Below are 24,311 nucleotides of genomic sequence, written 5' to 3'. Positions count from 1 at the left end.
AAAGGTAAAAACCACATACTTGACACGGTCACAATGAAGTCTGCTGTGCAAGGGGCAGCTAGCACTGGTAACCGTGAGCTGTGAGGTTTTCTCATGATGGGCACACAGGATGGCCCATGTCCTCCATGGCTTTAAGGGTCTGTGACAAACACGCCCTTCCTGGGGCTTCTCCTGACTGTGGGCCTGGGAGTCCTCAGCTCCCAGACCCCACACTCGTCTCGGAAGGGCTGGGTGCTGCATCTGGGGGAGATCACTGATGCCCGGAGTTTGCAGACTGCCGCACTGAGATTCCAGGGTAAAGACCAGAAGGGCAAAACTGCAACAAGTATGGTTCTTCAGGCAAGCAACATAGATTGTGCCAAGTGAGAATGTTACAGATATTAGAAAGAGGAAAAATTAATAGGAAACAAAATTTAGTTTGCTGAATGTTTACAGAGTTAGGTTTTTTTTTTTTTAATGGTAAATAGTACTTTCAGGATTCCGTTCTCAGCACACATGAATCAATAAAAAATCTCCCCTTGTTTGGAAGGATTATCACACTGGAGATTGTTATCATCCAACAGAGATAAGTAATAGTATGAATAATAATTTCAATTAAAAAATAATTACCTAAGTTATCATGACTTCTACTAAAAATATCTTTCTGGCATGGCTATCACTGTTTTTAGGAAATTATTAAAGAATAAAAAAGATGCAATATGTTCATCTATCTTGAGATACTATATAATATTTGAATATGAAGACTCAGAATGTGATTTGGCCAGAGAAAAGGCAGGCCCTCTTCAGAAAAGCTCAACATGATTCTGAAATTAGAGTTCAGACCTTTTACTGAAGCTGCTTCCTTAGGTTTCAAACCATCTTTAGCTTTTAATCAAAAAATCTTTTTCACTGTCAACCCAAGTGGGAAAACATCTTATCACACAGAGCTCCAAAAGCAGGCTCATGGTCTGCCAGCTAAGCCAGCAGTGTCCTTGTGGTAGCCCTGCTCTGGGAATTCATAGACAGTGAACATGCTGCACCTGCCCAGTCGCCAACTCTGCAACCTACAGCCACCTCCAGGCAACCAGCACCATCACCTGGACCTCCGAGGTCTCTCTGTGCTGCTGCAGAGGGCTGGACAGGACTGGCGGGCAGCCACCTCCCTGAGCCATTGGGCTCCAGCAGAAGGTGCTCCATGGCAGATCCCAAGCCAAGAGAGACCAGAGCCAGCGGGGAGGAGTCACCCGGGACCCCTTCTGCCCAGCAGCAGGTATATAGGCCAGCTGGGTACACTTGGGACAGGACTGGCCAATCACAGCCCCTCTCTCATTCAGGGATCCTGGGAGATCCTTCTAAGATGCAAGATCCACTCACTTAAAACACGGGCAGACCTGGGTCCTCAGGCCCAAGTGAAAGAAGAAAAGGTTTTCTCTTACCTGTCGAAGGTAATTTTGATGGAATGTCCTGGTTTTGCTTCAATGATCCATTCACAGTTTAAAGAATCTTTGTAATATCCGGGCCATCCGGGAGGCAGAATGACCCCACTGGATGCCGTCAGATGTCCACCGCATGGGGCTGTGGGGAGACACAGCACGGAGTGGTCAGGTGCCAGAGAGGACCCATGAGGTCGCAGCCTTACTCTGGGGCACTGAGGTTCTGCACACCGAGGAGGGAGCACACCCGCTCCTCTGCACCACTGCCTGCCCATGGGCAGCATTTCCACTCTGCTGGGCTGTCTCCTATGCCTCTTTATTTACATTCCCACTTTGTATTTGGGCCATTTTTGGTATTTTATGTTTTGCTAGATCAACAATTTTGAAAATATATCCATACACAATTATTTCTCCCTCATAGAAAATGTTCTATGTTTAAAGCTGTCAGGGGGCTCAGTAGAAGAGGAGCAGGCAAGAGGCTGGGAGAGGGAGGGGCAGGGGAGGGCGGGGGAGGCGACTGAGGCTCCGGGAGAGGTCCCACAGTCCAGACCCAGGACCCACACTGTATCTCCTCAGTTCTGTCAGGATAAACACTGTGCTTAAACAAAAACAAAATCTTGCATTCCCGAGACATATTGTTTGTGTAAGTTTGGATTATTCTTTTCTAATAATGGCCACTTCTCTTTTGATGTAACTTTCTTTTCTAGTTCCTTTTAATAGAATCATGCAGGGTTTGCCTTTTACTGGCAAAGAACTCATACTTGCTTTGAATTGCTGTTTCTAACATTCAATTTCTGTTAGTGTACTATTCCACAGTATTACTGAACTTTTTTCTGCCGTTTAACCTTCCTATTAAGTTCCCTTATTAACTTTCCTCTTCAATTTCCTTGTTTTTGGTAGATATGAGTTTTAATATAAACAATCCTCCCCCATGTGGATTGCAGGTATTATAGGACTTGTGGTAGGAATTTTTTGACTTAATTAAAGTGGACTTTTGATTTTTTAAAGCTATTTCTTATTATTTGGTTTGTATTGTACATTTGTATTTTACTCAGAATATGGCCAGTTCTATGGCCTGCACTTATTGTGACTTCTGCAGGTTCACTCTGTGCTCAGTTGTATAGTTGATTTTAAAAAGTGATACTGGAAAAAGAAGATAATTGTGATCTGCAAGGGAAATGAGGCTTTTTATACCCTACATGAAACAAAGTAATGCTTTAGATTGAAAAGTCACAGTGAATGTTTAAATTTGTTTACAATGTCAGTATAAGATGCAAACATTGTCATTAGTCCCCCTCACAATACATTTCCTTGCTTGGAATACAGGTACCCCAGCCATGCTGCCACTTCCTGCAGCAGCTCTGGAAGTCCTTCCTCATGAGTGTCTTCAGTTTCAGCGTCCTGGTCGCCTCGTGTTTACTTTGCACGTTCATTTTGGTTTGGAGGGACGGTCAGAATTCAGCCAGGGCTGGGTCAGGTGAATTAGGTGGGTGAGGACACAGCGCCACATCTTATGGGCTGCCTGTCCCTGGGATGGTCCTGAGCTGCGGCAGCATTCACCGTGTATCTTTTATTGTACTGATAAAGGCACTCATGAAAGGGGTCTTCCAGAACTGCCTCAGGAAGTGGCAGGAAAACTGCCGGGTCTGTCCATGCAGTTCTGGAGTTGGGTCCTGTTTCCTTGCACCGACTCCTCCTCCAACCGTGCAGCTGGTCTCATCATCAGGGTGTTTCTGTCAACCTCTCTGGAACCATCTGCACTCAGCCATCGAGTTTCTCAGGCCAGGAAACCTCTCATGGTCTTTCACCAGTCATTCTTCCCTGCTGCGGGTTTCTCTGTTACCAACCTGCAGCTGGACTTTGCGTGACCTTTCCCGGGGTGCGTGGGGCTCTTCCCTCGGTGCTGTGCGGTCTTTCCCCTCCTTCTGACTTCCTGGTTTACATCCCCAGCACAGCTTCCAGTGCTCTGTAAATAGCCCCAGTGAAGGGCAGAGTGGCGGAGCGGAGAGCAGAGGACGGTTTACAGAGAGCACATTTCTCATGAAATCATTCATGCCTCAGAGTCCACAGCCCTGTGCTTGGCTGCAGCACTGTGTACAGACAGGATTACGCTGCGCCCCTACCACACATCCTCTTTATAACCTTGGGTGTGTATTCACTTATATGCGAAGGGTTAAAATGTCCCATCCATTAGGATTTTATAAAATGTAAAATATACAAATTATACATTTAAAATATGTAATTAACATAGACAAAAATATAAATGCCACTATTATTTTCTTGCCTTCTTTGTGTCAGTTTTGTACCCAAGGCAGTGCTGACCATCAGTTTGCTTTAAGGGCTTATGAGAGGAAGCAGGGCGTCTTTCTGTCGGCCTTGCTAGAGGGGTTTCCTTGAAACAAGGATGCACGACTTTAGGAGGCCTGGGCAGGAGGGAACGGGCTGCTCCTCAGGCTCTGCAGGCCCCGTGGAGACCATGGGTTTAGTGCGGACATGGACATGCATTCCAGGTAGGAGAGCAAGCCTCAAGGTAAACGCTTAACTTCTATTTATTCAGTAACAAGAAGCCCATGTTGACTTCAGACAACTGAGAAAGCAGAAATAAACTAAGCAGGGAAAAATTTCCCAGTAACATGATTAGCACTTTGGTATGAATGACATTATTATCCTGAGATCTAATGCATTTATGTTTTTAACTTTGGAGCATTATTTAACCTGTGCTGTACCATCTCTTCTCCTTCATGATGATGCTTTGTGTGTATGTGCAATTATTTGTTATTTATTTATTCTGAAGCTCCTTAGAGTTGGTGGGAGGAACCTGCCCCATTCCAGCCTGGACCTCAGAATTCCAGCCCCCACAACTGCCAGAATAAATTTCTCTCGTCTGAGGAGCTCCCGCTGCCTTGCAGAAGCCGAGGAAGTGACGCGGTTTGCGGGTCAGGAGAGGGTGCACGGCAGAGGCAGGACCCACCTTCGCAGCGGGGCACGGCGGAGCTCCACACCACATTCCCATCCTGCAGGATGCAGGTGATGGACTCCAAGCCCTGCGTCTTCACAAACCCGTCATCGCAGTGGAAGGACACTGAGCTCCCGAGGAGAAACCTCTCACCAAAACGCCGCCCGTTTATAGGGATGCCTGGGTCGTGACACTCATTTTGCCCAAATGCTGAGAGGGAAAAGAGAAAACCGTAAAGAGGCTGATCACCACTTATGCACATTCTAAAGAGAGGAACAGAATGTACTTATATAGCCATTATTTCTCTGAATTTCAGTTATGCAGGTCCATTGTTAAAAACATTCTTATCACTGAGACATCAGCGTAGGGGCAGGTGGTGAACAGAGATGAGCACCGTCTACACAGCTCTTCGCTGTGTGGGGATCAGCACCTCCCACCCGCGGGGCACAGACACGGGCTGGAGGCCGGCTTGGCTCACGCCCTAATGACACAAGCATCCGTGTCTTTATCAGAAGGAGCAACAGTAAGCACACGGCCCTACGTTGCTGATTCACAATGCGAAATAACTACTAGGAAATTCTAAGTAGAGGATCCAAGAGGATAAGGGGCTAAATGATAAGTTGGTACCACTATGTTTACTATTATACTGCTTTGGTACCTTTAATTGCTTTTAAATACATGTTCCTATATGAAATCCATTTGGGCAATGAGGAAATTAAGGCAAGGAGAAGTTAACTCGCATCAAAACTCACTAAGTATCTCTAAGAGCTAGTACTATAACTATGGGTTCTTGATCTTTAACACTTCAGTTATGTTCACACTATGTATGGATGCACAGTCAGGAGGGTGAAGGAAGGGAGGGAGGGAGCGTGGATGGGTGGACGAATGAGTAGAAGGGAGGCTGCGCAGATGGATGGATGGAGAGATACAAGGAAGGAGGATGGACGGACGGACACGTGTTTAGGTAGCTGGAAGGGATGGAGGGAGGGAGGGAGGAAGGGCAGGGAGGAAGATGGGAAGGGGGGAAGGGAAGAAGGTGGGCAGGTAGATGGATGCACGGATGGACGGATGGATGGAAAACTAGAGAAAGAGCGAAAACACATTCGGTGCCCAACTACAGATATATCCTAGACGCTAACTTAAAACACCTAACTCACGTAGGTAAAAAGAAAATTTGCACTATTTTCTTGCCTTTCTCCACGTCAATGTTTTACACAAGGTGGGTGCTGACAGGCCACCAACTGGCTTTGGGGACTTATGAAAGCAGGTAGGACATCGTGTTTTACACACACGCTCACGCACACACTGGTTATCCAGACAATGCCAGGTCACTTTGCTATTCCTAGCACTCCACGATGATCAAGCGTGCAAGTCCTCAGCCCTGGCGCCCAGCCGCACGTCCCTGAAGCTGTCCCTGGGCCACTTACTGGTGTAGGTGATGTTGAACCCTCTGCCAGTGGTGGAGTGATCAGACTGGAACTCCAGGCGCACTATGTGCCCGCTGCTGGCCAGCTGGGCAGGCACTTCGTTGCCGGAAAATGTGCCGAGGACCGTTGTGTCAGCAATGCCATCGTCTTTGACTGCGAGGAAATCAAACTGAGGCTCCACATCAAAATCATTGAAGATGAGGTGGATCCTGCTTCCTGGCTCGGAGATGATCAGCCAGACGCAGTTCATGTTGTTGCCATACTCCTCTGGGTAATTCGGGGAGAGGATGATGCCAGAGGACGCCGTGAAGTTGAAGAAACAGGAGACTGTGGAGACAGGGAACAATGTCACGCAGCATGGCACAGACCCGGGCACTGCCGAGGGACGTGGCCCTGGGAACAGGAGGTCACCTCCAGGGCCGCAGAGCCTCAGCCACTCTACTGCAGGTGATCCCGGGCCAGTGTTTCCTCTTCTGCATTGCACAGAAACTGCTCCATTTCTAATACAGCACAACCAGCATTGTTCATACAACATGGGCACAGGTTTTGAGATTTTAAAAAGTATCCTAACAAGTTGCCTAAAAAATGTGTGCTGACATCATAATTTCCAGGTACAAATTCCACCTCCACAGGGGCTCTGACATCGTAACTGTGCACTTCTGAGTCATAGGAACAACTCAGCCTGCTCATCTGTGGTACTCGTTACCTTGCATTTCCCTTTAAAGTACATTTTCCAGGTTATGTATCTCCTATTTACAAGGAAAAGATTGATAGGAAATACCGAGCGGGCACTCACACACACAGCTGGGCTTGTTGCCTGACCACTGGTTGTTCTGCTGGCAGGTGATGACCCTCTCGCCCACCAGCTCGAAGGCGGCCTGGCACTCGAATGTGAGCGTGTCCCCGTGGAGGAAACTGCTGCCCGTCCGCTTCCCATACGCAGGGACTCCGGGGTCACCGCACCCCCCCTTTTCAATTTCTGAAAGTGGGGAAAAATAAGTGAAGCGTTAAATATATGCACTACGGCACCGTTAAGTGTGTGAGTTCACGGCGTCTTCCTGAGAGTGTAAACATAGACGACATCAGCGGTTTCCCAAAGATGCTCAATTCATGTAACAATTGCTGTACAAAAGCCAGCATGAAATCGTAATTTGAACTTCATAGAAGGTATTTGATTTATCTAATCAGATAAAGGGCTCCACAGATGTGCTGACCAGGAAAATGCTGAGATTGATGGACCACTGCCAGCCTCCGCTCTCCTTCAGCTGCTACTACGAGGCCAACACCAGTTTTGTCTTTGTCTGTATGCTGTTCACTATAAACAAGACAAATAAGACTTTTTCCCTTCCTTCTTTTTTTTTTAATTTTTAGTTTTATTTGTACCTGTTGGCAGAACATGATCAATTCCTCATGGGGAGTTGGTACATGTACATGACACAAAACGTGCAAGTCAAATAATCTATTTGGAGATGAATAAATACACTATGGTCTTCAGATAAAAAGAAAATATGCAGAAATAACTGCTTTCTACTAAACAGTGCTATTATGAAATATGGATGCAAAGGAATACACTTATGTGGCCAACTCGCTCCTGTCTCACATTTTAGCAACAAAGAACACATTCACTAAAATATGTTAACTGCTTATCTGAAAAATTATTTTGAGAGTCAGCCGCAAGTAGGCTCTTTCCTAGGTCATGGGTTTGCTAGTAAATGAGGCATAATCTGCTGTCATGGGACTCAAACTCCACAGTGGGACATAACAAGTTAGGCACTGGATGGGACTGGGACAAGGACAGAAAGCAGTCAGGACGTGGAGGCGGAGGGGCTCAGAGGCACCCTGGGCTCCCAGTGGGGCGGTCCAGGACCTGCAGCGGTGTAGTTCACAGCTGTGCAGAGCTGCCTCCTCCACTATAGCCATTCCTGGCAGGGACGTTTTGTCTGGGACAGCCTTGGGGGGCATTTTATGGTTTTGACCCACACTTGCCCCAAATTTGGGGGCACAAACAGGCATAGGTTTCAGCCATCCCATCGAGAGTCCTGTGCGCCTCAGCGGGAATCTCTGCCCCTCCTGTGTCCATGCTTTGAAGCAGTGAGGAAGGAGTGGAATGGGCAGGGCTGCTGCCCACCCAGGAACAGGCCAGCCCCCCTTCCCTCCCTCCCACACCTGCCGGATCGAGCTGTCAGCTGTGGCCCGGACCTGGACATGCTTCCCTGGAAACGGCACAGTCTGTAAGCAACTTCAGGACTGAAGTCCCTAGAGGAAAGCAGCCTTGTCAAAATACCCTTCCTCCTGAGACTTCCACTCAGGGGAGCTGAGGATGAAGGGCCCAGTGCAGGTTGAGATTACCTCCTCCCTCCTCTCGTGATACTGTTTTTTTCAGCAACTGGGAAGATTTGAATAGATGTCTACAGGGGTCTCCCTGCCGTTCCTACTGAAGTGCTTTATCATTGCTGACCACCTTGGAAGTCTCTTTTTTTTTTTTTTTTTTTTTTTGAGAAGGGTCTCACTATGTAGTTGAGACTGACCTGAACTCACTATGTAGCCCAGGCTGGTCTTGAGCTCACAGCGATCCTCCTGCCTCAGCCTCCTGAGTGCTGAGATTACAGGCGTGTGCACCACGTCCAGCCACCTTTGAAGTTTCAAAAGTAGTTTCCACTTTTAATTTTCCACATCAATTTTTCTTGAATTTTATGAAGCATTTATTTTGATCAATATTTTTATAGTTCATTTATCAACATACTCTGTTAGAGTGACACTTTATACAGGGCATTCATCTCTAATACATCTCATTTTATTTGGTACTTTATACTACACCCTGTACATGCTGATATAACAAAAGAATAATTGGATTCACTATTTATCCTCTAGTACAGCTGACCAAGCAGCTTTAGGACACATAGAAATCAAAGTAGTGGACTGGACACAGGGATTTGTCTGTGGGCACCTCCCCGGGGCTCTCTGTAGACTTGTTTGGGGCAGTGGGTCATACACAGAAGACCCACCAACCAGAACCCTGTAGTCAGGTCAGCAGAGATAGCTTGGAGGGCAGATTTCTGAGAAATTCTATGAAAAGTTTTAACTTACACTGGATGAGCTTGTAGAGTTCTTAACAATTTTTTAAAATTTATTTACAAAGAGCAACTTCACTCCCATTGAAACCACCCATCCAAGGACCACACTGGTCTTCTTGCTCCTCCTTGCTTCCCTTTGAGCACAGTGGCAGCTGAGAACTGTGCTGTCCTCCTGCTGTGCCTCCCTGGTGCCATGAGGGCCTCTGTACACAGCAGGAGAAGCTCGTGTGAATGCACCCTGCTGGGGGCTGCCCAGGCCTCTCCACTGCTTGGCATGGCTGAGCCTCGTGGCTATGCCCCTGCTATCATGTGCCTCTCCCGTCCGGCCGCTGTGCTATCTCTCCCTTCTTTATCTTCTGCCTGATCCTCTGGGAAGTGCCCAGCCATCTCGCACCCAGGAACCTGCAGCTAGACCTACATGGTAGGTGCCCTTTGGAGAGGATTCAAAGCAATGAAAATGCATTTTCCATGCTTCTCCAGGGGAATCCAGTTTCCTGTCCTTGATGCCCCACGTTTATCTACTATAGTGGATTGACTACTGGTCAACTTGTAATACCCAGTTGAACTGAATTAGTGTGGTCTGGGCGTCGAGGACCCACCTGAAGATTGTTAACAACAGCATAAAGAGAGAACTGGAAGGGAAGACCATGGCCTGTTGATTTTCTAGGCAAGGCTTGCTATGGCTGGTTTTCTTGGTGAGAATTTGGCTGTTCTTGTTGGAGGAGGAGCTCAGGGCCTTGCTGTTGCTGGGAATGGCTGCTGTTTTCAGCAGGGGAGCTCTGACCTTCACTGTAAGCATCACTTCCTGGCTCCAGTGCAGATCCCTCAGCCTGGTGGCACAGATCCTTCACCCTGCCGGTGCAGGCTTTCTAGCTTCCACTACTTGACTTTGCGCCTTCCCGGTACAGATCCTGGATACAGACAAGCATGAGACATTGCCGTGGCTCTACGCCTTTGGCTGGTCTTGTGCAGGACACTGCTGTGGGATCCAGGCCCTCGGCTGGATTCTTTGGTTCACTAGTGCATGGCTAGATCTCTTGCATGCCTCTGTATTTGAATTTTTGGGTGAATGTTGCAAAAGAGTCCTATAAGTTATGTGCTCTGCATTAAAACGATTCCCTTGCTAACCCAACAACAGCATCTACTCATTCATCTGCTGAGTAATATCTTGGTCCTTTCCAGGATTTGACATTTGTGAATAAAGCGGTAAACGCATAAATGTGCATTTTCGTGTGAATACTGTTTTGCTCCACGGGGCAGGTCAGAGGATCAGGCACCTGGAGAGAACATGTGGTGTGGTCAGTGGCCTCTCCCCATTGGTCTTGGCCTGGCCCTGTGGATGACAGGGCTGCCAGGCGCTGTGCATCTGGCGTGGTCCCTTCCCACAGACGCAGGCTCCCTGCCCTGCACACCCTCCGCACGCTTCTCCTCCTGGTCCCTGCTGTCCTTTGAAACCTCTGGCCTTTTCACTGCCTCTGTAGTGTTGTCTTTTACAAAATGGCACAATGGGAGCCATGCAGCCCTTGGGCTGATCCAGCCAGCCTCTCCATTTTGCAGTGTACAGTGCAGCCCCCCGCCATGCTGGTTTTTGCTGCTGTTGTTGCTGACATGGGCTGGCTTCGGGGTAGCTTGCTGACCATGGGCCAGGCCTTGGCACTGCAAAGAGGCAAAACCAAACCTTTTCCTGGGCCCCACCCAGCGACTTCCCCATATCTCTGCCCTGTGCCCCCCACTTCTGCCACCTCCGGCAGATCCTGCAAAAGCAAGGCCATAGTGGCCCAGCAGAGACCATCGGGCAAGGGTCTCTGTCTCATAGCACCAGTGCTCTACACCCCTGCCAGAGTGTTGGTGAAATTAGAAAAGAATTGTAATTTCTACCAAAAAAAAAAAAATTTCCAATAGAAACAAAGCCTTTCCAATACAAAATGACGCCAGTACTGTGGCAATGCTTGGTCAGTGCAGTGACTAGATACTTCACTATTTGTGTTTGCTTTTTAGAAAAATATATTTTTATTTCTTGTCAGAAAATATTGGGAGTTAAGTAATTAATGATAATAAAAATGCTGTTTTAGACAAATGTATTCCTTGGACTAGAACAAGTTGAGCATGGGAGGCTCAAAACACCAGATTTGAAAACAAAGAAGGGCATGCCTGACAGCATCAGAAAACACAGCGGCCGTCTTCATTATTTGTCAGTGTGCTGTGAGAATTGGGCCTGTGAGACACCTCTCTACGGACCTCCCCACCTCCCCATGGGGCGTTTAAGTCATCACTTCCGAGGTAGTTGTATTTTCACAGCTTGAAGGCACATGTGGTTGCTGGGATAAGGGAAGAGAGACCTGTGCGTTACAGAGAAATTCAAGTTTTATATTAGAAACCAGAAGGGGCTGCGGAGCAGGCGCCTGCGGCCCCCTTCCCACTAGGCAGACTCGCTGGGCCAGACTGAAGGTTCCCTCCATTCAGCCAACAGGAGGCGCCGCAGAGCCCTCTCAGCGGGGGGCGTCTGACCTGAAGCTGGGAAACAGCTCATTTTTATTCTAATGGGATAGGTGGCTCCTTTTCCTTTCTTCATGAAGCTAGATAGTTCATGCTTAGTTTTACCTACTTCACTAAGATAGCCACTCAACCTTTAAAACCTTTATCTCCAAAGACAGGTGTTGCATGTGTACTAAGATAGGTAGTATGTGTTCACTTCCGTTTCCTAAGGTCTGCATTACACGATTAATTTTGTTTACAAACACAGTCTTGAATGTTTCCTTTATAAAATATGTTAGTAAATGTTTACTAAGTATATTAAAGAAAAATTAACAAAGAAAAACATCCTATGGTTGTTATATTTACCAAGATAGATATCTTGAGCTTGCCTTACTGAGATTATTTTTTTATTATAATAGGCACTTGGCTCTGCATGATTCAAGCATTGTGCTAGGACCATTTCTTTCAATTTTGCGCTACTGTTGGGCCCAACACGGGCAACAGACTATCTTTGCATTGGAGAGGCCCAATTCTGTCTGGAGGGAGCCTGGCTCTGTCTATAGCAGCACCACTGGGTCGGGCCCCTTGCGGCCCTGTCTTTGTGAGACGTGCAGGGCTCCTCCCTCTAGGGACAGCACAGCACGTTTGCAAGGCAGGACTGACCTGGAGGCGTGGCACTGAGCTGCTGGTCCACAGTGGTGACTGCAGTGCCTTAGGCAGGGTCTGCATTACAAGGCAGAGCGTCTGGAGTGAGTAGTGATTTGGCCCAACTGAGGCCCCAGAAGAGTGTGCCCAGTGCAGCAGGCTGGCTCTGTATGGGAGAGCAGGCATCGGGTGTCTGCGAGCCAGGAGCACCCGCAGTGGGAAGCCCAGCTAAAGCTCACGCTGGCCATACCTGATTGCCCTGGACCAGCACACTTGTGGCAGCAGCGTGGAGAGCTCTCCTACCAGCGTTTACAAACACTTGGCAGCCATGCGGGGCCCCGATGTCCACGTCCTGGGCCACTCTCAGTCAAGCTATCAGATGTCATCTTACTGCAAACACGTGGGAATTAAAACCCAAAACTGGGGCCAGGGATTTAGCTCAGTGGTTTCGCCACCTGACCAGCAAGCACAAGGACCAGAGTTCGATCCCCGGTACCAACCAACAAACAAAGAAACAAAAGACGGAAGGAAACGTAAATAAACATACTCTAAGGTCCTTCTCAGCTCAGCGTGACTCCAGTCAGTTCTAAAATCTTAAATAAGTTTTGGAGTCACGCGGATAAGTCTGCATGGGATCCATCAAACCTCTGTTAGCAACTTTTCTGGTTTTACAATTTCAGGGAGTCTGGCAGCCTCCCATACAAGAACCCAGCCTTGGATTCTCACAGCTTGGAAGGATCTCACTAAGAACCCTGCTCCAGGGCCAGCTAGGAGAGCTGCACAGCCTGTCGAGGGTCCTACCAGCCACACCTCCTCCCCACAAGAGACACCACTCCAAAATGTCTGTACCGAGACATTCCCCAGATCCGCTACGCTGCCCGGGCTCTGGGGTCCATTCCTCAGTGCCCACCAGCCTGCGTCCTCCAGGTGTCCATTCCAACCAGCTCACCGCTTCCCATCCCCCTCCTTGTGCATGTGCTGCCAACGGCCTTCTGAAAATCCGGTCCAGGACAGCCCCAACTCCACTGCTTCTGGGCTTCACCTTCCTTCTTTCTTTTCCTTGCTTTTTTCTCCCTTCCTTTTCCTTCCTTCTCCTTCGCCTCCCCCTTCTTTTTCTTCTTCATCTTTGTTTTTCAAGTACGGGGAATTGTGGGGCTGTAATCCAGGGCCTCCACACCGAGAGACAACCCCAGCCTTTTCAAGAATCATTTCCCTGAGACAGGCTCTCAATAAGTCACTAAGTTGCCCAGATTGGACTTGATCTTGCTGTGCTGCTGACTTGGCCTCCAAGAGCACCGGGGTGACAGGCGTGCACTCCACATCTCCCTATCTCCTTCATTCTTGATCCACCTTTCCCTTGGCCCTCACACCCTGAGTGATCAGATGCCAGTCCCTTCGGTGGCCACCGCCCCTCCCCTTCCATCCCACTCCCGGTGGCAGTGGATGCCATTCTCCCAGCCACACTGAGTTTTCCCCACATCCGGCCACTCCTGGGCTTTGGGAGCCCTTTCCCTGCTCCCGCTGAGACTGCTCTTCCTGTCCCTAGCTCTGTTGTAGCGGCGGCGGCGCCCATCTGAATGGCCAGTGCCCAGGATGTACGTCAGAACAGTTACTCTACTGTATTTGCAATGAACGATGGATGTTTCATCAATGCCCACATTTTACTTTTCATGAAGAGCTCGAAATTGTATATATTTGCTGTGGCAAGTATTTTGAATACCTATTGTTGAGTGCCTGGATCTAGTTAACTCGTGTGTTACCTCCTGCATTGTTCTCTACAGTATTAAAATTACAAGTGAGGCTCTGTAGTGTTAAATAAGCAGCATGATCTATATATATAATATTCATACACAGTATTTAGTTTAGAAGTACAGCAGAGGACATGTGCAGCCCCCTGGGGCGTCAGGAACACCTATCCTCCCACCATCCTCACCACTTTCCGAAGCACTTCTCCAAGGCCTCCTGTGTGTCTTTAGCTTTAACTCCGCCTTGGCTGCCTCACTATCATAATTTGCCCCAAAATGTTTAGATCTCTTATCTATTTTGACCTTGGCAAGAGGCAGAGAGGGAGAAGCGGGGAGGGATGGGGGAGCAGAGGGGAGCGAGTGGTTCCTGGAGTGTGCTGGACAAGGACTCCCTGGCCCCTCTCCGGGGATGGCTCTGAACACCGCTGCTCCGCTGATCACACCCTGCAAAGACACTCCTGAGGGAGCACGGCTAGGGCTGCTCTGGAGAGGGACGAGGGCGGGGACGAGCGCGTTTCAAGGTCGGGGTATTCTGAGGTAGAATCGATCAACGTGTCCTTCCCCGTCTGCTGGCCACATTCTCCATCCCACTTTGTGCACGGTCAGCAACTACAGTCACCACGTGGTATAGCAGACCTTCTCAGCCTTCCACAGAGGGACCCTGGTCTCCTCCCTCCCTGCCCAGGCACCTTCCCAGAGGCTCCCAGCTCCAGGGAGCTGCTGAAGAAAAGTATGGCTTCTACTTCCTGTAAAGGCAAAATGATTTTGTATTCAAAACAACACCGATGTGTTTATGGAAAGGTAGAAATTGTGTTTATATGTAATTTTCAACATTCTCTGGAGATTTTGAAGAAACACAATAACTTTTTATCCCTTGTCACACAGACAAAGATCTGGACAAATTGAAAAATATACCAGATGGAAAATGAAAATATTGCTTCCTTTATACATAAAATACATCTATTTTACTTGGAAACATAGCCTGAAGGTTTTAGGAGAGTAAGTCAGATTATAAAAATTGCCACATACAGGTCCAGGTTGGAAGTTATATTTCATTTTGGGAAATAAAAATCATGCTGCCCAGCATCAATGGCTCTTTACACTTGCCAGCTCCTTCTAAAAATAAGTGTTCTTTAGATGCAAGGTAAGAAATCAGGAACTTTTTTTAATAACAGAGAACTAAGTGCTAGGAGCGAAAGACAAAGAAATCAGTTCTGACAGAGGAAATCCGGCTGCCTGGCTGCAGTGGACCCTAACCCCGGGATCCCCATCCCACTGCACCCTGACTTTCAAGGACGCAGAAGGCAGGAAGGAGCGTAGGACCTGTGACTACACCCTCAGAAGCACCTCGTGCCCACTGGTCTCTCGTGGCCTCAGCTGCGAGGTCACCGTGGGCTCAGACACATGTGAGCAGCTGCTGCTCCTCTGGTCCTGACCTCAGTGGAGACAGCGAGGGAGCCACCGAGTTCTCAAGCGCGAGTCCCAGACATGGCTGCCTCCAGGTCGGCTTCCCTTTCCTGGGCCTTTGAGAGGAAGGGACTGGATCCCTTTCCTCATCCCGAGCGGCCAGCTCAGCCCCCAGGAGTGGCCATGCCCTCCTGCCCCATGGGGCAGCGCCTCTCCGTCCACTGCGAAGGATGCGCCTGGGCCCAGCACTGCCGGGACCCACTGCACATGCCAGGGCCCTGCTCACGACACCCAGGGCCTCCCACAGCTCTGCCCGTGTCCATCCTGATTGCTCCCCACCCCAGAGCACAGCAGAGCCATGGCCACGGCCCGTGCTTGTCCGAATGTTGTGTGATTACGCTTAGTTATGGTGTTCTGGGGAAATTCGGCTGCGTACATAAGATACTGTGCCTGCTTTTCACAGAAATGTCCTTCGTTTCACTAAAACAAATGAGGAGCTATGGCAGTGAGGTCAGGGCTCAGATGGGTCAGGACTTATGTCTGCCTGGTACTCTTCCCTGTGTCCACTGTGTCTCTCTGGATCCGGGAAATGCAGTCCGTGGACACAAGAGCCTCCTGCTTCAGCTGCTCCCTGCTCTAGAAGAGGGGAGAGCATAGAATTTCTCAATTTTAACACTAGCCGGGTTATTGACAAAAGCAGAAATTTGTTTTGGTTCAGCCCAGGAAGCAGAGCGGCTGGGCCTCAGAGACCTCCTGTGAGAGCTGGGATTTGTCCAGATGTTGGTCGGTGGCCCTGGGGTGATGCCCACTGGGCCTGATTTGCTGACTTCCCTGTGACGTGGACCCTGACTGGATCCTCAGAAGACCGGATTTGAGTTGGACACGGAGATCCACACAGGTCCTGCGGCTCAGCTGAGGCCCGGCCCTGCAGGACCCTCTGGGCTTTGGGGGCCTCCGTGGCGGCCCGGAGAGCAAGCATCCAGCACGGGCTTCCACGCTGCAGTCCCACTCTGTTCCACCGGGGAACAACCAGCTGGGCCAGGCTCAGGAGCAAGGACCTGCCAAGCACATGCATATGGGCGGACAAGCACACGGTGAGTACCACGAATCACTCGACGTGCTCCTTCCTGCTTGGAACATGCGCGCCTGACACTTGCATCGCTCTCTGAAGCAGTTCTGACCTCCTCTTCGTGACTCTTTAGTTGCACTGCCCTGGCTGAATCAGTGTTCAAAACTGATTCAAAACTTTGCCCTTTCACAGCCGGTTTGACTTTAGGACGAGCCAGAAGCCACGAGGTGACAAATCCAGTCAACAGAGTGGAGGAGCACACGAGCCTGGCTCTCCACTGGATGGCGCTGGGCAGCACATTCGCTGCTGCTTTTAAACCCACCTCCTAGAGACTCCGAAAAGAGGCTCCCAGCCCGGGTCAGAAAGTACCAAGAGCAATGGGATAGCTGTGCTCAGGCCACAGGGAGTAATTCGAGCGGGGGGAGGTCAATGGCAATGCGTTTTTTACTGTAATATTACTTTAAATTAAATTTTAGTTAAGTTGAAGAGTAAAATAAAAGATAATAGGCAATGTGGAGATCGTTCACAAGAGGGAAAGAGATAAAGACATGCAGTGAGGGGCGAGGAAAGTTTAATCACTTTTCTTTTTCAATATCATTGAATTTTTTGGAAGATACATAACACAAGTATGAGCCAAGTTAGTAATAAAAGCAATTTTGGAAAACTGAACGGTACGTACAATGCGATTTTGTTTTCCAGAAATCCTTAGTGAAATTTAGTTCTGAAAATAATCATACTGTAATGACATTCTAGTCAGGGTACAATATTTGTTATACTTTCCTGTCAGTGGTACATGTGTTTAAACCTATCATGACAAGTAGAACGCAAGAGATAAACTTCACTCAAGATCAAGGTTTTCTAAGGAAACATTCACTAATCTGTGGTCCCTAAAATCACCAGAAACTTCCACTGTTTGACTCTCTGGGGAAGCACTGCCAAGTGTCCGCGTGGACCTGTGCCCCGGGCCGTCCCACCAGACGAGCAGTCCTCCTATCCATGCTTGGCCACACCGTGTGCTATGAGAGAGCTGCCTGCATTTCCCCTTCCCAAATGAGTAAGTGATGATCCAGGCCCAGAGTCCCACCCGAGGGTAACCCTGCAAGAGTGAAAGGGGGTAAATTCTGTCACCAAGTTACAAAATTACATGCATATCCAAATTTATTTGACTTTTCACTGAAATATACACACGTCACATTTGTGTGTGTTGAAGATATTCTGCTACGCTCACCTAAGGGGGAGAGTTGGACAACTGTCAGATCCCACCTCTAACAAATCCCCCTAACTGCTCACGACCCTTGTTCTCAAAAGGCATGAAAAGCAGATACTTGGAAGAAAAGTGAATAAACAATTCACGTTGATTTATTCACCTGTAAATTTGTACATAATATCTCATGTCCCTATTAAATGTCAAATAGCTAACATCTCAAGTTTATTTATTTATTTTTTTTTAATTTTTTTTTTTTTTTTTTTTTTTTTTTTGGTACTGGGGATTGAACTCAGGTCCTTGCGCTTGCAAGGGAGGCCACCGAACCACTGAGCTAAATCCCCGGCCCTAACATCTCAAGTTTAGAAAGAAAAAACCTATTGTACATTGAGAGTAATTGACAGAAGTCATCTTCAGCAATAAAATTTGTCATAAATGAACTTGTATTTCCCTGCTGCTTTTAGGCCACCTTCTGGAAGCAGGTGAGTCCAAGACTCCAGTCTCAGCCACCCTTCTTTCTCTGCAGGCAGTTCAAGCCGGCATGTTGGCGTGTTTTTCCAGTGTGTGGGGAAGAGTAGACCCTAGCTTTAAGGATAAACACAGAGGGACCACAGCAGTGAATGATGTGCTCTAGACTCTGCTCACCACTGTTTTTACCACTTCTCATTCAGCAGGTCATTCATCGTGAGGCTTCCCAGCCCTGTCCCAGAGTAACCTGCAGTCACAAAGACGTGCAGACACTGTGTACTCTGCAGAGACCCACCGAGAGGGAAACCCAGACGACTCCAAGTGCAGGACCTTGTGCAGACCCTGATGGCCCCTGTCCAGAGTCCTCAAGGTCATGGAAGCCAAGGAGGACGTGGGACCCGACGCAGCCCAGAGGGGTCTGGAAGGAAGACAAAGAAACCAGTGTGGGGTCCTGGACAGGATCTGGATCAAAGCTGTGGAAACAAACACTGCTGAATCCAGTGAACTGCTTCTCAGAGCTGAGAGAAAGCAGCTGTAGGAATGTTAGGGGCTACTAGGGGCTGCAGCTGGGGAGGAAGGTGTGGGTGGACGGGAACTCTGTACTGTCTTTGCAACTTTAATATACATCTGAAACTGAAAAAGACGTAAGTATCTTTCTAAGAAGCACCCATAATTGTAGTTAAGAGCCTGGTCAGTTCTGAAGTTTTGGGTCTGAAGCATATTTGTCATACTTTAATGATTCTCGAAGACATAATCCAGAGCATTATGAATTCTGAATATTCTATTATCATCAGTATTGTGTTCCTGCATTCAGAAGATTCTTCAAACCTTCTGAGGATGCTCACATCTTTCACACCTTTACAAAACATGAAGAACTGCGGTGCTTTCCATGCGGGGAAGCAAGGGCTGGTGGATCCAATCCGTCTTGCACAGCTCTCTAGTAACCTGGTGTTGCATTACATTAAAAAGGCGAGTGCTGCCTATTCATAGTTTTCTTCCATACCCTACTTATGAAAGTGACAATAAAACCTGAGTGAGGTTTTACTGTGGTGACAGATATTTTACTACAGCGATTGAATGCAGTAAAATGGCATTAGGCCAGTTCTCTGCTCATTTTCAGTGTAAAAAAATGAAAATTACATATTTAAGATATTATGGTGTCAGTTGATGACTTCTAAAAAGAATAAGCTCATAATCCAAGGTCTTCAGTATAATGCTAGAGAAAAATGCAGTCAGAAAGTGCGAAGAGTGGCCCTAGAACTTGGGACCCAAAATAGGCCAGATTTCCCCAGACAGACAGCTGGACACAGGACAAGAAAGGCCTCAATCATGCAGTTCCTCAGGAGATGCCCACAGTGCCAGCAAGAAAGTCAAGGAGGAATGAGCACGCGCAGTCCCAGGCCACCACGGAGGAGAGAGGCACGCTGCACCTGCAGCACCATGCTCTGGCGAGGAGAGAAAAGCAGCAGTGTGGACTCCAGTGAACGACCCATGCCAGGGGAAATTAGCCCAAGGATTCTGAATTAAGTTGTCAAGTTCAGACCCCCAAATTCCTCTTATTTCATTGTCTTCTGACCTCTGTTGTTTCTTTTCTCCAGTTTTATTGAACTAAAACTGACAAGTGAAAAATGTGCAGATTCACGTTGTATTACATGATGTTTTCACGACTGCCTATGTTGTAAAATTTCTAAGTCGGTCTAATGTCTCTTCTCTGGATTCTGCAGGCTCCTCGGAGGGCTTCCCGTCACCCAAGCACCATCCACCCTCCTCAGCCCTGGGCAGGACTGCCACGCCGGCACTTCCTTCCCCATGGTCCTCCTTCTACCAGTCCCTGCCTCGCCTCACGTGTTGTAGATGCTGCTGTCCCAGCCCTGGCATCACTGGTACGTGGTCCAGCTGGTCAGCGTCTCTGCAGGGGCCACACAGTCCTTTGGATCTCTCTTGCATTCAGTGAAGAATCTGGGATTTGATGTGGAGTGGGATGAAGGAGACATAGGTCAGGTGTGTGGGAGGGCTCAAGAACTCTAGATATGGTGTGCAGATTCCCAGGACTTTCTTTCCACTGCATTTGCAGAAAACACCCACTGAAACTGGCTTTTCCAAAATAGCCTCTGTAATTCTACCTCTCAGTTGAGCTTGAGGTGCTGTAAGTTAAAAGCCATGCTATGAAGGAAACTCAAGTGTAAAACAGGAATTAGAAGACAGAAGAATGATACATTTTGAGAAAGACTATGTGACTGACCACAGGGCTAAGCCAGGATATACAGAGCACGCAGTCACATAAATCCTAGCTCATACTTGAGAGGTATTTCAGAATTTGTTCTTTCTTATCTACGCTTTCCTTTCCATAGCGCTCAGTGTAAGGGAAGGTGCTGCCGTTCTCAGAAAGCTAATTCCTTGGCCTCCCAGGATTTCACGTCAGTGACACTCACACAGCTCCTAAGAATCCACCCCGCAAGTCATGGGAGTTAAGTGATTCCCCATCATCCACTGTTTTTAACCCTAGAATTATTCTGTTTTGTGGGTGAGATGCCACATGACCAATATCAGAACCGTAAGCACCTGAGAGTGTCCCTCTTGGAAGGATAACGACTCACTTCCCCAAGCCCTTTTCTCGCTTCTGAGGGCAGTCACATCCCAGATCCAGTAACAGTCACCTCCACATTCCACTCCTCAGAGTCCCTCTCTGAGGAACAGCAGGACGAGAAAGACACCAGGAACCCATGCCTTGCTTTTATGCCGTCTCTGCTATTTTCAAGGTGAGACACTAAAATGAACTTTACACAGTCCTGCCAACTTAGACGACTTAGTGGTAAAAACCAGTGAGTGCAGGGACCACCAGCTTTGCAGTCAGGTCCATGGGGCCCGGAGGGAGGAGGCAGTCAGGGTAAATCGTGCACTTGTCTACCCCAGGGACAGCCCCTCCAAAGCACAGGCTGAGCTCAACAAATATAGGCAGATTTTATGCTGCTTTGAGATTTTAAGGCAACCCTACTGTAACCTAAACGATCAAGTGCCAGAAACAAAGTTAGAAGCACAAGCAGAATCTTGCAAATCGAGCAAGGCATAATCTCAATACTTTTAATGCCAAAATTTTGGATAACGGTTTAGACGCTGTGTACCGCCTCCCCACTAATGGAAGTAGTCATCATGTGCAGCCAACAGGACTAATAAAAGTAACTAAAAGTAGAGTAAAAAAAAATCTGATAACCCTGGCCCTTCCTTACCAATAACCAGCAGTAATGTGAGGCAGGCACATAGGGAGCCACACCCAAGGATCCCAGAATCCCAATAGTTATATTTCTGAAACATTAAAATGAGGACTTCCCGTATTAAGTATTGAAAATGTTTAATAAAGATGAAAGAAAAAGAAATTACTTAATACTTATTGACTCTAGAGCAAGGAGACAAATTTATATTCCCTGGGAAGCTTCTTGCACGGATTCTGTTTGCCAGAAAATAGCCACATTTCAGGTCTATTAGATGTGAGGCAATTTATTATTTCTCACTCCGAAAACCTAATGTTCATATGTGCTCTTGCAAAATGATGGTTTTCATTAAACGTCTGTTAACTACATTATCTCTGTTATAAATTTTTTTTATCCCACAGAGATGTAAAGATGAGAACGTCATTTGTTCAGGCTAATCACACGTCCATTAACGGCATTCAAAAAGGAGATTAGGAAGCCCTCTCACAGTCCCTGGAGGGTGAGGCTGGGTACCCAGTGAGGACAAAGAAGCAGAGGGGCAGGAAACTCAGAAGGAAATGAAGCCTCCATCGCATGCTGTGGGGCCCAGTTCTCTGGCGAGTTAGCCTCTGATGTTTCTATCCCCGCTCCTCATAGAAAATGTCTTATTCTTCTGGCACCCAAAATTTGAAATTAAGTAGATTTTAATTGTCATATATATTTTAAATTTCTCACTTCTAAAGGGTGCATGGAGGCCTAAAAATGATATTCATGCTCATGCATTGAACTCCCCTCAGTGTTTCAGTGAACACTGAAGGAAAGGGAAACTGAGGAGACAGCTGGAGAGACCAGCAGAGGAGAGCTCAGAGCCAGCTCCAGGGCTGCGGGTGGCTGTGGGGATGCAGGGACATGCCGCAGCTCAAACGTCCCCACGCAGCCACAGTCCCCAGAAAAGCAGGGCCGAAGCTGTGACCCCGGCAGGTAAATGCCGAACCCCACAAAGGGTTGAGACAGGGAATGCATTTCCCAAAGAGGATCTGAATTAGGATGATGAGAAAATCAGTGTCAAATGAGCAGTGTGAGCTAACCTGTCCCACACTGACTGCACTGAGCTGCACCAAGAATTTGGATGCAGGATTTGCTCGTGATCTACTGTTGGGTTCTGCACCACCACAAGCACTTTGGGAAACAATCTGGCAGCTTCTTCAAAAGGGAGGCACCCAGCTTGGGCCAGGAGCTCTGACACCAGTGACCTGGGCATGGTGGCACCAGGACAAGGACCCCTGCTCTGAAGACCCAGCCTGGGCCAGGGGACAAGGAGAAAGCCCAGTGTGTTCTGCAGGTGGCCAGAACTCACCACGCTTCACATTACTAAGTAAGTGCAGACTATTGGGCATAAAAAAACTTCAAAAAATTGCTAAAATTGCTAAAATAAATTTTCAGTGTAAAATTTACTATAAAATAAAACTGGTTGTTATTTATTTACTTTTTCTACTTTGCATCTTTCCTCTAATCAGTTGGTGATAGCATGGAACTTAACTCCACCCACCCCAGTACATTCATACCAGCAAAAATGTCAGAGTCTAATTATACAGGTTGTGCACTGAACCACTCTGTGGGAGATGGTCACACTGCTTCTTGTTTTTCTTGCTTGTTTATATCCATATCTACTGACCAAGGTCTGTACATGTACATGTACAACCTGATTGATAGAAGAGGGAGAAACAATTAAATCATAATGACCAAAAATAGGGAGTCAGCCAGAAAATGTTCACACAGTTCCAGAAAAGAAAAACCTGTATAAATAGTTTAATACTTTTATCCATGGAGTATCCCAGAGAATGCCGTGTGTTACGGAAACCCACTGCACACTGGCCCTTAAGGAAGAAATTGGGAATGCGTGGGCAGCAGTGACCAAGGCGAGCCGAGTGGCAGTTCACTGCACCAATAAATGTCCGGAACTTGTGGCCACTGCTGCAAGCACCTCCTGTCATTGGAGAGGCCAAAGGTAACTTACATGAATCTCACGACGTCTCAACAAATTTAGTATTAAAATACTTACACAAGCTTTTCTTTTCCTGGAGTGTTTATACATTTTTTGGTGAACTCTGTACGTATACACATGTTCCTCACTCTATGTGTGCATGTATGTTACTGTTAAGCTTATCTGTCAGATTCACTGGATTACAAAATGCTTGGCAGCTTAGTAAAGTGTGCTCCTGGGTGTACCTGGCTGGATCGTGGAGGTGTGGCCTTGGGTAATATTTCTAGTCTCCAGCCCCTTCTTCTCTGGCATTGTTTCTCTGCTTTGCCATGAAATAAGCAATTTTGTTTCACCCCACTTTTCTGCTGTAATGTTTCTGCCTTGGAACAGGCTGACCATGGACTGAACCTCCTGAAACCATCAGACAAACGCTAAGACAGTGTGTGTGTGTGTGTGTGTGTGTGTGTGTGTGTGTGTATAAATAATATATATGCCTATGTATGCATGTATAATTTCCATATCTCCTCTTCCTTCCCAGCTTTGTTTTCTGTGGCAATCTAGGAAGAAATGTTGTAGGGAAGATGCTATCACATTCTTATTACCAGTGTTATACTAATAGGAAACATCTAGCACCTGCTTGCTCTCTGCTACAAGGCAAGTGAGTCACGCCATGAACTGTGTGCAGATTCTAACCTGGGTCCTACACTCCCTGACAGCAGGACTTGTCTCTGCCTGCTGCAGGGGTTGAGCTGGGTGATGCTCATATTTTAGTGTCCAGCACAACGTGCAGTGCACACTGTTCCTCACATCGATGCTGTCTGTAACTTTCACGTCTTCCCCACTGAAACACTGCACGCTTTTGCAAATTACGAGACGGGTTCTGTCCTTTGCTCCACTTTACAGAGGAAAGACCTGAAGTGGAAGGAAACGTATGAGCATCACGGGCTTGGGGGCAGCACGACCCACACAGTGAGGAGGGGGCACGTCCAGGCTCTCTTGATGCAGAACCCCACCCTCTACTCTGGGCCTGCTCCCCTCGGCGGGTCAGCAGCCCAGGCAGGCCGGGGCCCCGAGGCCCGGACTGGAGTGCGGGAGCTGTGCAGGATCACTGTCTTCAGCGGGCACCGTGTCCTGCAGACACGCCACCCTTGGGTCAGAATCATCCCTGGCCCTCCGGGGTCCTGTCCTCTGTGGGCACCCCCGTCCCAGCTCTGCGTGTGGTGTCACCAGACACCCAGGTCTGCCTTGGTCTGTGCG

The 24,311-nt window shown here is 47.9% G+C and overlaps 1 protein-coding gene across 1 annotated transcript in view; it reads right to left on the bottom strand.

Annotated features, from left to right (window-relative positions):
* Window positions 1–24,311, bottom strand: part of Csmd1 (CUB and Sushi multiple domains 1) — a 1,140,625-nt gene that overhangs the window by 266,102 nt on the left and 850,212 nt on the right. The window contains exons 12-15 of the mRNA XM_010620376.3: window positions 6,592–6,774; window positions 5,796–6,122; window positions 4,384–4,578; window positions 1,416–1,554 (exon numbers count right to left, since the gene is read on the bottom strand). Of these exons, the coding sequence (XP_010618678.1) occupies window positions 1,416–1,554; window positions 4,384–4,578; window positions 5,796–6,122; window positions 6,592–6,774 (844 nt within the window). The remainder of the gene's footprint in view (window positions 1–1,415; window positions 1,555–4,383; window positions 4,579–5,795; window positions 6,123–6,591; window positions 6,775–24,311) is intronic.

Source organism: Fukomys damarensis, unplaced genomic scaffold (genome assembly GCF_012274545.1).
Source record: "Fukomys damarensis isolate Sample0158 unplaced genomic scaffold, DMR_v1.0_HiC HiC_scaffold_18, whole genome shotgun sequence".
Classification (NCBI taxonomy): domain Eukaryota; kingdom Metazoa; phylum Chordata; class Mammalia; order Rodentia; family Bathyergidae; genus Fukomys; species Fukomys damarensis.
Note: the sequence above shows the minus strand (reverse complement) of the source record. Positions and strands in the feature narration are given on the sequence as shown.